The sequence below is a fragment of the Lactuca serriola genome, chromosome 6, assembly GCF_051521515.1.
Source record: "Lactuca serriola cultivar US96UC23 chromosome 6, Lser_US96UC23_V15, whole genome shotgun sequence".
In the NCBI taxonomy this organism is placed as follows: domain Eukaryota; kingdom Viridiplantae; phylum Streptophyta; class Magnoliopsida; order Asterales; family Asteraceae; genus Lactuca; species Lactuca serriola.
The window spans coordinates 180,041,256-180,055,791 of record NC_136413.1 but is presented as its reverse complement, the minus strand read 5'-3'; the positions used below and the strand labels follow the sequence as shown (position 1 = coordinate 180,055,791).

Here is a 14,536-nt window from a genome sequence, read left to right as displayed (position 1 = left end):
GCGGAAGGTAGACATTAAAACAGAGAGGCAGAACGACACGTTGTAAGGAGTAGAAACTAGAAAGTAGAAACAGAATAGAGATTGAAGTGGGACGTGGATGAAGTGGTCCGACGTGGCGACGCGTAAGTGGCCGAGGTTTAAGCAAATAAATATTATTTTTATTATTATAATAATTATAAGGAGGCGTGGACCGTTACTAGAGTGGAAACGCATTGACTCCATCAGCCCGACTCATGCATCCCGCTTATTTTAATTAAAAGAGTAAGTTACAGTTTTGGTCCCTGTGGTTTGTTCAATCTGTATTTTTAGCTCAAATTTTGATTTTTTGACATGGATAAGACATGTGGTTTTTTTAAAAGTTTGACACTCTTATCGTCTAATTAGTTTCATTAAGTGCTAAAAAACCCCAAAGATGGGGTTTATTACTTGGTTTCCATTAAACACGGGCGATACCAAAGATGAAGCGTTAGATCAAAATTAATTCAATAAGGTGATTATTGTCATCTTACCAATCTCATTTATATTTAATTTTGAAAATATTAAGAAAAATATTTAAAAATTAACATAATAAAGTAATTTTTTGGGTTCTTTTTTTAAATAATAATTTTCAATTTTTTTTAAAAATGCAAATTTTTTTAGAGTAAATTACATGAATGGTCCCTATGGCTTTGGGTAATTTGCACGTTTGGTCCCTAACTTATTTTTTAAACTTGGAAGATCCCTACTGTTTGTTTTTGTAGACTATTTTGTCATTGATTTGCTAATTTATTTAAATAATGTGGGGTAGATAAGGTAAGGTAAGTTGAGGTGGAGGTGTGGTTAGGGGTGTGTTTATTTAAATAAATTAAAAAATCAAGGGTAAAATAGTCTGTTTAGGTAAGACAATGACCAAGTGCGCAACAAAAACAAATAATAGGGACCTTCCGAGTTAAAAAAATAAGTTAGGGACCAATCGTGCAAATTACCCAAAACCATAGGAACCATCCGTGTAATTTACTCTTTTTTTATAAAACATGAATTTAAAAAAAATGGAAATAATATTTAAAAAAAACTGCAATCTTTTTAAAAACGGTAAATTTTTTAAAAAAAATGGAATATTAAGAAAAAAAAACTACAATTTTTTAACCCAAAAAGAATAACGTTTTAGGTGAAAATATGCATATTTTTTATACTATAATATTCGTAAATAATCATAAAAAATGTATTTTTTATTTACTAATTTATAAACACAATGGTACAAGTATTTTATTCGATAGAAAATAAAATATAGAAAACAAAAAATGCTACAAAATTTCAAAGCGTTTTCTTGTCTTCATATCAAGATTTCCATATTTTCTTCAGTTTATCATTTTTCGCATCTTCAATATTTTCCACAATTTTTTCTAAATCGACAAAAAAAATTATAAAAATATACTGATTAATACAAGAACACTCACAAAAATACATATTTATATATCATGTAAGATTCACATGTTATTATATCATGTAAGGTTCACATGTGATTATGCCACACCCTTGGCCGAGGCGGCGGAACACGTCGGATATCATGTAAGGTTCACATGTGATTATGTCACAACCAAGGCCGAGGCGGCGGAACACATTCGGTTGTGCGACTAAGTTCATAAATCACGTGCAATTGGATATATAGTACAAGTACAACAATAAAAAAATAACATTTGTGTTCCATCTTTATATTTGAATACAAGTTTTTTTTACAGGTAATAGTAGTACAGGAATTGCCTTAATAGATAGGCAGAGAATACAATAGCTAGTAAACCATGTCACCTGTAATCCAATCCGTCTTGAATGTTTGTTTAGTGATTTCCTGAGAATACATGTAGTTTTGAGGGTCAACACAAGGTTGGTGAGAGTTACAGGTTTTCTGGTAACATCAGTAATACTTTTAAAAAGTCTAAAAATTATTTTCTTTGTAAGTATAACAATATTTAAAATTGTGTTTGTAAAGAGTCTTTGAAAGTCAAAATGTATCTTTGTATAAGTAAATCTATACTTAAAAATGTGTTTGTAAGAATCCTTGAATATACTTGAAAACCAAATTGTAATGTTGCATAAGTAAGCATGATATAATGTTGAAAACTACAGAGTTGATAACCGATTACGACACATGTTTTATGACAACCTTTTTATACATAAAAATCATAGCACTTTGTAGTAGAAATATATATCATTTTTATTAGTTGTAATATAATCATAATAACTATAATATATCTATATGACATGTGATAACTAGTTTATTTGCATATGAGGTGTTATTTAATAAAATAACATGTATAAGCTAGCTATAAAATTATAAGTTTTTTCATAAACCAAATAAATTATAGCGCATGTATCCCCCCCCCCCCCCCCGGAAACATGTAAAAACGTTAAAATGGGGCCGTAAAACTCACCCTTGAAGCGTGAGTTCGATTTGTATAGAATCGGTTTATTTGAGAAACTTGTCATGAGAAACCGCAAAGCCATGATTCTTGAAATTTGAAATACTTCCGGGACCGTTTTGTAGCGAATTTACACTATAGGGGTTGTTTGGTAATTTAATTAGCCAAAGTAGGAGTAATTTGGTTAAAATAAATTAAGGGAGGGACTAAAATGGTTTAAATGGAATTTATGTTTGAAAATTGGACAGTTTTTGTGAAGAGTTTCCAATGAAGGGGCTGAAATGCTAATCTTAATTCAAAGTTTGAAGATTGTGATTTATTTTGTTAAAAACATCTCATGGAGGGACTGGTGTTGTTTAATGGCTTAAACTAAGGAAAATTAGGGATTTTTGTGTCTTGTCTTTTGTTTAATCAGGAAATAGAAAAGGGGACATAAACGAACATGAAGGAATGAAAGCATGTACGAACGATCGACAGCGGCGAGAAGGACCACGAAGGCTCGCAGACAGGTACGAGGTCTCGGGGTTGTTGTAACATCCCGAAAATCATAGGATAAAAATTTCATTTTTAATATAATCAAAACATTCAATTATACTTTATTCAAACATTTTGAAGTATTTCAAAACAAAACAATTATCATACTACATTCCCAAAATCACGAGTTTGCGGAAAACACAGGTGTATGCGCTGCAATCAAGTCGAGTCCTTCCCTTTCGAACCAGAATTACCTGAAACCATAAATCACAAACTTTAAGCACAAAGCTTAGTGAGTTCACCAAATACCACATAGCAAACATAACATACGAATCATACATATCAACATGCAATAGGAGGTGCTAGGCCTGACAATTGGGTTGGGTTCGGGTTGGCGGGTCAGAAAACATAAACTCAACCCAACTCATATAATATATGGGTTGACGGGTCACCCGTTGGTGGGTTGGAAACCTCAACCCAACCCAACCCAACCCATATAACCCGTTTAAGTATATGGGTTCGCGGGTTCACAAGTTAATGGGTCAAACCCAACCCATATAACCCGTTTAATAAATAAACAACACATTTTAAAAAAATGAGGTTTTTTCAACATAAATTCATAAAATGATTAAAGTAATTAACATAAAAAAAAAGTTTTCAACATAAATTCATAAAGTCAATCACATCCAAATAAAAATGAAAAATGAAAACATTCAAAGAAAGTGGATGTGTTCTTCGTTCATGACTTGTGCTAAAGTGAAGATAGAATGTCAGAAACCCTCGGGACTATTACAACAACCGGTAATACCCGAGTGGAAATGGGAAAAGATTACTATGGACTTTGTGACCAAATTACCCAAGACAACAGATGGATTGGATGCCATATGGGTACTAGTAGACAGATTGACAAAATTCGCTCATTTCCTGCCAATAAAGGAGTCGTACAAGATGGAACGATTGACGAGAATCTACATCAAGGAAATTGTGAGACTCCATGGAGTACCAATATCTATCATCTCAGATCGAGATAGTAGATTTACTTCACGCTTTTGGCAATCGCTTCAGAAGCTATGGGAACACAACTCGACATGAGCATTGCCTACCACCCACAAACCGATGGTCAAAGTGAGCGAACCATTCAAACACTTGAAGATATGCTTCGCGCATGCATGATAGACTTTGGAAGATCGTGGGATACCCACTTGCCTTTAATTGAGTTCTCGTACAACAACAGTTATCACTCAAGCATCAAAGTTGCTCCTTTTGAAGCCTTATATGGACGTAAATGTAGATCACCGTTGTGTTGGGCTGAGGTAGGTGACACTCAGCTAGCAAGAGAACAGACACCAAGCAATGCATTAACATGAATGGAAATCATACGTGAAACCACAAAGAAGATAGTTCAAATTAAAGCTTGACTTCAAGCATCACGAGACCGACAAAAGAGCTACGCTGATAAACGGCGAAAGCCCTTGGAGTTCCGAGTCGGGGATCGGGTGTTGTTAAAAGTCTCTCCCTGGAAAGGGGTGATTCATTTTGGGAAACGGGGAAAACTAAACCCACGATACATTGGACCATTCGAGATTCTTGCCCGAATCGGTCCAGTGGCTTATAAATTGCAGCTACCTACCGAACTTAGTAGTGTACACCACGTGTTCCATGTTTCAAATTTGAAAAAGTGCTTATCCGACGAGACTCTCGTCATCCCATTGGAAGAAATCAAAATCAACGAGAATCTCTTGTTCGTGGAAGAACCCGTCGAGATCATGGATAAGCAGGTGAAGCATACTAAGCAAAGTCGTATTCCAATAGTGAATGTTCAATGGAACGCAAAGCGTGGACCGGAATTCACTTGGGAACGCGAAGAACAGATGAAACAGAAGTACCCTCACTTATTTTCACATTCTTGAACTCTAGCTTCAAAAAGAATATCGGGACGAAATTCCCTCTAACGGGGGGATGATGTCACAACTAGCATTCTAGCTAGGAAATTCTGAACTCTTGTAAACATTATCTACTGTAAACTCGTAACCCTAATTCATGTTATGCTTGAAGTTCAACCTATGGAAACACATTTAAACCTAGATTCATCAAGTAAAGTTGAAAAATCCTAAAACTCCTGGTTTAAGTCCTGTATGGACTAGGATTTCCTTATTGGGCCTAATGGGCCAATAAGCTGCCAATTTGACTATTTTGGGCTTAGAACTCTTAAATGGGCTCTCATTGGACCCACTCTCATGAGACTTAACCTTTTTGGGCCTTATAAGCCTAAAATGGACTAGTTTATCTTTAATGGGCCTTATTGGGCCATAACAAATCCAATTAGCTTTAATGGACTCAAATCCATTTTCTTATACAAAGATTGGGTCGTGAGCTACCCTAAGGGCCTAATGGGCCGTAAGTTTTCCTTATGGGCCTCATGAACTTGAGCCAAGGAAAGAATGGGCCAAAGTGATTCTTTCCTCCTTCCTTAGCCCATTTCGGCCCAAGTAGAAATAAATAAATAAATAAAAGAAAGGATGAAATGAGGGTTGACATTTGTGGTGTCACCTCATAAATGTACATAGGATATTCATGCACCATTCTCATATCTCTATGCATGTCAACTCATCTCACTCTCTCCCCTCTCTTCTTCTACTCTCGGCCGAGGATCACCAAACACACACACACACACTTAATTCGCTTCCAAATCCTCTCAAGAACACCTTCATTCCTCCTTCAAAATTTTCGAGATTAAGGGCGTTCAAGAAGAATTTCATCCAATAATCACTCCAAGATACATACTTGTGGTAAGATCTTGACAACATACTTGCTTTTTACAACTTAATCACTTTTCTTACCACCTTAAATTCTTAATCATACTCCTAGAAATCTTCTTGAGTTCGAGATCTACTCAAGGGAGTTGCTAGGGCCGAAAAATCACTTCATCTTTCCACATCTTTTTCAAAAACCGAATCCACAAACTCAAGGTGAGTTCACACCCCTATATTTTCGGTTTTCATATGATTTATGGGGGAGAATACAAGTAAAATTGTGAAGATCTATGTGTATTTGTATGTTATGTGTGATTTCTTGTGTTTATGTGGTAAATATGTGCTAAAAATGAAATATATTTCGAGATCTATAGTTCAAGAAGGAAAAATATGTGATCTAGGTTATATTTCACTTAACGTGTCAAGATAAACTACCATATAAGCTTTATAATAAACACACTACAACATAAAATTTGTTATTGGTCCATTTTTGATAAATAAACAAAAATTGAGGAAAAAGATGCCATTCACGGTTTCTACAAGGTTCAAAAGGTAAAAACAGCTAAAATAAGAGTTTTTATAAATATTAGGCTTTCTAAAGGACTAAAAATGTAAATTTTAGTTTAATGGGCTAAAATTTGGGCTTTTCGACTATTTAGGCCAAAAAATGCGAAAAACCAAATTTAAGGGGGCTGAAATGGAAAGTTTTCTTCAAACAGGGGCTATATACATAAATAAACTCATTTCAGGGGTTAAAATGGCCTTATTTATCAAAAAGGACTAAAAATGCAAAGATTTTGGATTTTGGGTAAAAATTGTAAAAATTGCGAAAAGTGTGGATTTAAATGCAAATCTTTTAACTAAGGGGCTGAAACTGTCCTAAATAAAATTGTGGGCTTCAAACATCATTTAACTAAGTGTTTAGGTTAAAAAATGTCAAGAAAAATGGTTCAAGGACCTAATATGTCATTTTTCATAAAAATGGCTAAAAATTTCCAGCTTTACCAAACTAAGGGGCTGAATTGGCCAAACTAATATTTTAGTCAATTATGTTAAAAAATGAAATAACTGGGTCAAGATATATAAAATTTTATAACTTATGGGTTAGATAGTCCTCTTATGCGAAATGGGCCAAATAACTCTTATGCGAAATGGGCCAGCGCGTCTTTTCCAAAATAAATCCGAAATTTACCTTTTTAACCCCATCTATGTAACCCCTTTACAAACTAAGTCCCATATTTTACTAAGTGGCACCACCCTCTACAATTATTTTCAAATGAGGTCCTTAATTAACTCTTTAGGCCTTGTTTTCATAATTCATTTCATATCGAGTCCTAATTGTTACCAAACAACCCCTGTCTTCAATATTACTTACAAATTAAGTCTGGATTTTACACTTTAATTCCCGCCTTCTAAAATTATGATAGTTAACTCCTCGAGACCCACACCTTGCTATATAATTATAAATTATAGGGCTACTATTCATTCATTAATTTGTTTATTTATTTATTAAATAAACGGGGTGTTACAGTGTTGTAGGCTTGGGTTGCATGCATTGTATTATTGTGTTGTGCAGGGTACTTTGGGGGAACTTGTAACATCTCCCTCCGGCACGTATCACAATATTGTCTGCTTTGGGCCACTCAGCACGAGGACTTCCCAGGGGGTCACCCATCCCGGTACTACTCCCGCCCGAGCACGCTTAACTGCATAGTTCTTATGGGATCTGCTGTCCTCACGGCTTTAAGACACGTTGTGTTAGGGAAGGTATCCACACCCATTATAAGGAATGCTTAGTTCTTCACAGCCGATGTGGGATCATGTCTAACCCACCTTCACCCCCCATTATAGGGTTCGATGTCCCCGTCGAACACATCGACTCGAGCCCCAGCTCTGATACCATTTGTAACATCCCCCTATGACACGTATCACAATATTGTCCGCGTTGGGCCACTCGGCACGAAGACTTCCCAAAGGTTCACCCATCCCGGTACTACTCCCGTCCGAGCACGCTTAACTGCAGAGTTCTTAAGGGATCTGTTGCCCTCACGGCTTTAAAACGCATTGTGTCAAGGAAGGTATCCACACCCCTTATAAGGAAATGTTTCGTTATCCTTCCAATTCGATGTAGGTGAAGGTGGGTTGCACCTGATCCCACATCGGCTTGGAAGGAGAACGAAACATTTCCTTATAAGGGGTGTGGATACCTTCCTTGACACAACGCGTTTTAAAGCCGTGAGGGCAGCAGATCTCATAAGAACTCTGCAGTTAAGCATGCTCGGGCGGGAGTAGTACCGGGATGGGTGACCCCCTGGGAAGTCCTCATGCCGAGTGGCCCAAAGCGGAGAATATTGTGATACGTGCTAGAGGGGAATGGTACAGAACTCACTAAAGCTTTGGCTTATAATTTGATTTCATGGTTTTAGGTACATCAGATGAACTGGGCAAGGCGAATGAGTGATTGTGCACATCATCCTTGGATATTTTGTTGATTGATGATTTTGGGATACTTTTATTCCAAAACCCAATAAACTTGGGAAGCTACGCCGTCTTACTCAACCACATAAAAACGATAGTGATGGATGCAATTTATAAAGTCTTGAATAAGGTCTTTGCTGGCATATTCTTAAAGTGTTCTCACAGGTTCAGGAAAGGAAGAGGGACTCAGACATTCTTTGCGCAGAGTTCTATTACTATTAATGGGTGGCTCTGTGATTTCTTATGGGCACAGACATCCCAGGTAATTTAGTATTATGGTTCTTCATTATCCGCATATATGGCCTTTTTTTTTCCTAGGTGCTCATTTTGTATGGGCTTTTAGTTTAATGTTTTTATTCAGTGGACGTGGTTATTGACAAGAACTTATTGAATCCATCGTTTGGGTTCATAATAAATTAAAAGTTGCTCCTGCTACCCAACTATCGCCTTAAGCATTGTACAAGGACGTGTTGTAGGAGTAACCCATTACCTTCTGGGTGGAATTGCCACAACATGGGCGTTCTTCTTAGCAAGAATTATTCCCCTGGGAAGTCCTCGTGCCGAATGGCCCAAAGCGGAGAATATTGTGATACGTGCCAGAGGGGAATGTTACAGAACTCACTAAAGCTTTGACTTATAATTTGATTTCATGGTTTATGGATTATTAAAGGGTTTTAAAAATGAAAATTTCTACTATGATTTTTGGGATGTTATAGTTGTGTTTCCGACACAAAATTCGACGAAAGAGGGAGCTGTGAAGGTGGTGGTTGTGATTGGAAAGGTTGTTATACGAAACCGGGTTGAAATTGTTGTTGATAAGACGTGAAAGCTTATAATTGTTGTCGGAAAAGTGTTGTTTGTTGGATAGGGGAACCGGTTTGGAGCAAATTCACAAAACCATCTCGAGGTGATTCCATGATCGGGAATTGACGGGGGGTTGTATCTAACGCAAAAACGTTATCGGGTTTGCGGTTTTGATAGTTTGGTGGGTATTTTGATTGGGATCTATGTTTTTTGGTTGTAAAAAAGTTGTTTGTAATTGTGTAATAAAGAACGAGAAGAATGGTGTAACAAGCTTCTAGCGTTTGACAAAACGCTCCGTTTTGAATAGAAAGTCTCGTTTGACACTACAAGCTTCTAGCGTTTAGTTTAAACAAAACACTTCAAATTCAAATGCTACTTCATGTAACTTTTAACAAAACGATACCAACTATAAGCTACCTGATATCCGCTACAAGTTATCCGTTACCAGCTAGTTTTTTCCGAACACGCTATATACACCCCAAGATAGTTTATGGTTCCTTCTTTAGACATCTATAGGGTAAAATACCCTCAATAAATATCGACAAAAAAAAACTTCTACTTCCATTGGTAAAAAACACTTTATATATGAGATAAATTCCAATACTCCATATCATTGAACTCTCAAAAAACCTCCAATTAGAGTTGCAATTATATTGACAGATTGTCTATCAATCAAGAAGTTTATTTAAAAAGTCATACAGCTTCCTTCCGAAAACCTAATTCAAATATAACCATTAAAACAACCCACCAACAAAGAACAATATTTAGGGTTTCAAAACATGGAAACTACCTAAAATATTTATTTCAGACATGCTTCAAGTTTCTCAACACAGTTTTAAAAGCGTCCTCCTGCCTTCTTCTCCCACCATTCCATGAACTTGACCTGGGCAGCCATGGTGTCCAACCTGTATAACTGAAGAGAGTGATTTGCAATTTCTTGCCCAAAACTCATCCCAAACACTGCTCCTGCTGCCAATGACAACGCCGCACCTGCAAAGTGCAAGGGTAAAATGGTCATTTGACAATGTAAGGGTACAATAGTGTTTTTTTTCTTTTCTTTTCCTCTCACGTTAAAACTGATGAATGTTGTGAAATTTATTTTTTTTGGAATGCAAGGGTAAAACGGTCATTTAGACTTACCATGGGGACTTTTTGAATATTTCCATGCAAATCCACCAGTTGACACAGCTCCAAGTATGCCTCCAACAGCAAGAAATTTCACAGCATCACGGGTTGTCTTAAGCTGTAAACAGGTTATTGTTAATTTGTATTTGTAGTGCATTTTACTTCTAGAATTTGTTACATAAATCCGGAAAAAATTTGATACCTTGTTGAATAAACAAACTTTCATAAATGAAAATACAACATGCAATGACCTTAGGGGCACAAAAATCAATGATATATCAGTAAAATTGAAACTCTAAACTTCAAAAGAAACAAACTATTTCAGTAGTCAATCCACTAAGTAATCTGTAATCGCTTATAAAAACAAGATTGCAGCCTTCAGTTCACATATCACCCTATAACCCATTCATCATACTGAAAGAAATCAAAGCAAACGAACAAAAAAAAAACTTATAATGCACAACAGGCGGAAGTCTCAAACCTACAGGCCAGAAGAACCCTAACGAATCAAATGCCTAGCTAAGGATTCATATAATTCAAATATTGCTTTCTATACATGCGAATCAAAAATCAATAATCAAATCATGAATAGCAAACAAGCAGTATATTTAACCTAATCAATGACTATGAACAACGGATAATCAGATCAATTAATAAACATAGAAGGGATAAATAAATCGATGAAAAAAGCATGTAAATAGGGAAGATTGATCATACGACGGGACCGTGGACGGGATCGGAAGCGATAAATTCTTCGACATCGGAGGAGGACCATGACGGAAGAGGGTTTTGGCGGCGGATGTAAGGGTGATAACCATCCAAGATCCTAAATCTCTCGCTCCAGAAATCTTTGAATCCTTGCCATAGTGATTGCTCCGAAGCTCCTTCTGTCGCCATTTCTCTCGATCTATCTCAAGCAGCTGAAGCACTCTGCTCCTCCTTTATCTTTCTCGATTGTTTAATCATCAAATGGGCTAAATGCGAAATAATTTATTTTTGTTAACTATAATAAATAAAAAATAGTATAAAATAAATGAAATGTTTACATTTTTTATTTGAACACATAGATATTAATACATACATATTAATGAAACTAGTTATGAAACCAATGTATTATATTTAAAAAAAAAATTAAATATAAAAATCAAAATATTTGAAAACTTTAAAGTTATAAGAAAATAGTTGGGTTAGGTCGGTTTTGACAGGGCAAACTCAACCAAACCGAAACATTAGGTTTCTAAAATTTTAAACCCAAAACCGACGGTTAGGGTTCAATTTCTCGGCTTTGATTTTATTGATTTTTGTCGGTTTTTGGTTTCAGTTTTGCTCACCCCTACCATTCTATATCAATACAATTAGATGAGTGCAGATCAATTTTTTAAACCGAACTAGAGAGGTTTGAAAACCGGTTATAGAATGGAAAACCAGTTCATAGTTAAATCGATTTGGCGTTAAAATGTTCGAACAAAAAGAACTGGTTAAATATCAGATGAAACCTGATTTATTAAAATGGTTTTGAAACCTATAGTTTCGACAAGGTAGCCAAAACTGAGTTTGGTATCTATGCTTAAACGTATTTTTCATGGTTGATAAGAAACAGCTAAATAGGCGAAACACATAGCTTTTCAATGAAGTAAAGTGTTTTTTGGTCACTATGTGATAGTTCAAAGTGACAATTTTTCTTTTAGATTTAGTAAAAAAGCTTATCTGGGAATCCTGGATCTTATAAAGGGTCAAAAATGGTCTTGAGAAACCTTCAGGTAAAAATGGTTGTGTTCCATTAGCCCTTAAATGCATAAAGGTTCTGGAGGGGTAGTTCCCAACACATTAGTTGGACTTGTAGTCACACGTATATACCCTGTTCTTTACACGTATATAAATAAATTGCTAGTTTAAAGTTAGCAATAAATAACCAATTGTGTTTGTGAAACACTGTTAGGCTCATGCTTTTTTTGACAATGGTAAAAAAACGCCTCATAAACTTTTACATTTTCTACTGAGTATAGTAAAGAAAAAGATAGAATCTCAAATTTCCTTTTCCACATATCGATAGTTAATTTTTCAGTTTCACTATATTAAAAGGAACTGTTTTCTTTTTCATTTAAAAAATTAATCAATATCACTATAGCTATTATAAACTTTAATGATATAATAACATTAGTTGATACTTTGGTCATTTTACACCTATTTGACAATACTTTGGCTAGACTTTATGGATGGATATCTTCCTCAATTAAGTCTGTTATTTCTACATTAAGTATAAAGAAACAAAGACAAATTGTTTACTTGATACAAAATATATTTCCATTAACTAAAAAAAAAAAAAAAACACCATAGCCTTATCACTACCTTAGTATAGTTACAACCAAACCAAACCAAACCATTTTTGATTTTACTAGAAGCAAACAAATAAATACAAATGAACCCCCAAGAATACAAATCTTCACAAATTCAACCCAAAATATGGGTTTAAAACAATCACATATTAAGTTTACATGAGGAGGAAAAAGCTTTCAATCTTTTATCATCTCCCAGATTGTATTACAAGTATCAAAATCACTCTTCTCCTGGGGATTGAACTCAAACTTTTCAACAACTTTCTTCTCTTTATCAACAATATCTGTCATTATTCAAATTAAAGAAATGCAAATTCACAAGGAATATATATATATATATATATATATATATATATATATATATATATATATATATATATATATATATATATATTTAAATTATGATCTAGTAATTGTATAAAAGTAATAGTAAAACACACAAAAAAAAAAGGATACGTCCAGATATCATCTTGGACTGATCATTTAAGTCAGGGAGGATGCTTGTTACACATGCAAACATTGATAGCTTCATCCTGGAAAAAAAAAAAAAAACATAAAAACATAAACTTTTAACATCATTTATCCAGATTACATTTAATGGGGGAAAAAATATGGAGCCTTACTGTGCTTTTAATTCATCTTGTTTGAGTTTCTTCAGAACCTTCCTTCTGTCTTCAATGGAACTTCTTTGTTCTTCAAGATCTTTAATTTCATTGGTGATGGATGTGTTGATAATAATAATGATAATGGTGGATAATCAGTAATCATGTATAAACACAAAAGTAAAGTAAATTAAACATTAGTAAGGATATACTTATCTAAGCTCCTCTTGTAGCAATGTCTCTCTTTGAAGTTCTTCATCCAATTCTTTCTGAAGCAAATGTATTTCTGCATCTGAAGCAACTTCAGCCTTTGCAGCTTCTGTTTTTTGCTTGCAAAGGTCTATCTTTTTTTGATAATCTGTTGTGTGAAAAGTGAAATTACAATATTGCAATTTGGAATATCAAGATCAACTAAAATACCTAATCAATACTGAATAATCTGTTGACACTTAATTTTCCTTTTAAATGTTACATGCCACTTTTGCTCTAAAGCCTAAACCAAGCAAACCACTGTCAATTTCACCCCACATTTAGAACATATATATACAAATTGATTTTAATCTTAAAAATCTTCAAAGAAACTAATAATTATGTTTAGGATGTGTGACTAAATGTAAATTACCAAACATCCACTGAAACTTTGTACTCCCCAAACTCCTAAAACTTGGAATAATTGACCCAAGGTGTAAAGAGTAGATGTGATTAACTACTAATTAATGCATGACAAATGAGAGATTTTGATACTTTGAAATTAACTTCTTGATTTCCGAATAGGGGTAATTGCTTACAGAAAGCAGGAAACATAGGATTTCAATCCATTTTCGTCCATGGACTTCGAAATTCACAGAATTGAAAGGGTTTTACTACTACTTCATCAACAAAACATTTCATGTTGATACCATATACAACTTAGCATATCAATTTCTCAACGAAGATTTGAATCGATAGATTACAGATTTGAAAAGTAAACCGTTTGATATGGATCTCTTTTGTAACAGGAGAGTAACTTTTCTTCTATTTTACACAAACTAAGGGACATATAGTGAAAAAGGACGTATTACCTTCTAGAGTGCTTTGAACTGCGGCATAATCTGAACGGCATCGATGGCGGAGAGTGTCGGATTTTTCAACTGAATGCTTCAAGTCATTGATGTCTTTTTCGTTCTTCAAAAACTGAACTAGGTCATCGCTATATGAAATTAGTTTCTCAACATCAAGCTTTCTAGAAATTTCAGTCATTTTCGTAGCGATCAACCTAGGGTTTCCGACAATATATTCAAAGATGGCGAAGGGAGGGAAAATGGTGAAAATATTGAAATGTTGGGAAGAGTGCAATTTTTCTTTTTAATACAGATCCATGTAAATTTGTTAACTAACGTTTTTTTTTAAATAATTTTTATTTTAGTTTTAGAAAAATAATCTCTTATTCCTGAATATTTCATTCAGGTTTATTTTTAAATTTCAGAAATTCATTTTGGTTTTTTACAAATTTTTTCTTTTTTTCTTGTTTATGTCTGAAATGTTCATTTTAAAATGTTGACAAAACTGCAAAAATGGTCCCTGTGGCA

General features: G+C 34.6%; 2 protein-coding genes across 3 annotated transcripts; both read right to left on the bottom strand.

Annotated features, from left to right (window-relative positions):
• Positions 1–9,518: 9,518 nt before the first annotated feature.
• Positions 9,519–10,997, bottom strand: SDH6 (succinate dehydrogenase subunit). Of its 2 annotated transcripts, XM_079005312.1 has the most exons (4): positions 10,748–10,997; positions 10,046–10,148; positions 9,696–9,895; positions 9,519–9,621 (listed from the first exon to the last, which is right to left on the bottom strand). In XM_079005312.1, the coding sequence occupies exons 1-3, from the start codon at positions 10,925–10,927 to the stop codon at positions 9,741–9,743; spliced, it is 438 nt and encodes a 145-aa protein (XP_078861438.1). In that variant the 5' UTR covers positions 10,928–10,997; the 3' UTR covers positions 9,519–9,621; positions 9,696–9,740. The 2 variants fall into 2 exon arrangements, with proteins under 2 accessions (XP_078861438.1, XP_078861436.1); XM_079005310.1 differs by having other exon boundaries at positions 9,519–9,895; positions 10,748–10,996.
• Positions 10,998–12,402: 1,405 nt separating this feature from the next.
• On the bottom strand, positions 12,403–14,285 carry LOC145059170 (plectin-like protein). The gene is made up of 5 exons (XM_079007034.1): positions 14,030–14,285; positions 13,185–13,326; positions 12,990–13,091; positions 12,823–12,899; positions 12,403–12,650 (listed from the first exon to the last, which is right to left on the bottom strand). Exons 1-5 carry the CDS (start codon positions 14,205–14,207, stop codon positions 12,544–12,546), a joined length of 606 nt encoding a protein of 201 aa, XP_078863160.1. The 5' UTR covers positions 14,208–14,285; the 3' UTR covers positions 12,403–12,543.
• Positions 14,286–14,536: the final 251 nt, after the last annotated feature.

Excerpts from the sequence above, each read along its gene's own strand:
- SDH6 (XM_079005312.1), bottom strand. The coding sequence starts at position 10,927 with ATGGCGACAGAAGGAGCTTCGGAGCAATCACTATGGCAAGGATTCAAA. Across the intron at positions 10,149-10,747 it reads ATCCCGTCCACGGTCCCGTC|CTTAAGACAACCCGTGATGC; the intron begins GTATGATCAATC and ends ACCTGTTTACAG. Across the intron at positions 9,896-10,045 it reads ATATTCAAAAAGTCCCCATG|GTGCGGCGTTGTCATTGGCA; the intron begins GTAAGTCTAAAT and ends TGCACTTTGCAG.
- LOC145059170 (XM_079007034.1), bottom strand. The coding sequence starts at position 14,207 with ATGACTGAAATTTCTAGAAAGCTTGATGTTGAGAAACTAATTTCATAT. Across the intron at positions 12,900-12,989 it reads CAAGATGAATTAAAAGCACA|GATGAAGCTATCAATGTTTG; the intron begins GTAAGGCTCCAT and ends TTTTTTTTCCAG. Across the intron at positions 12,651-12,822 it reads GTCCAAGATGATATCTGGAC|ATATTGTTGATAAAGAGAAG; the intron begins GTATCCTTTTTT and ends GAATAATGACAG.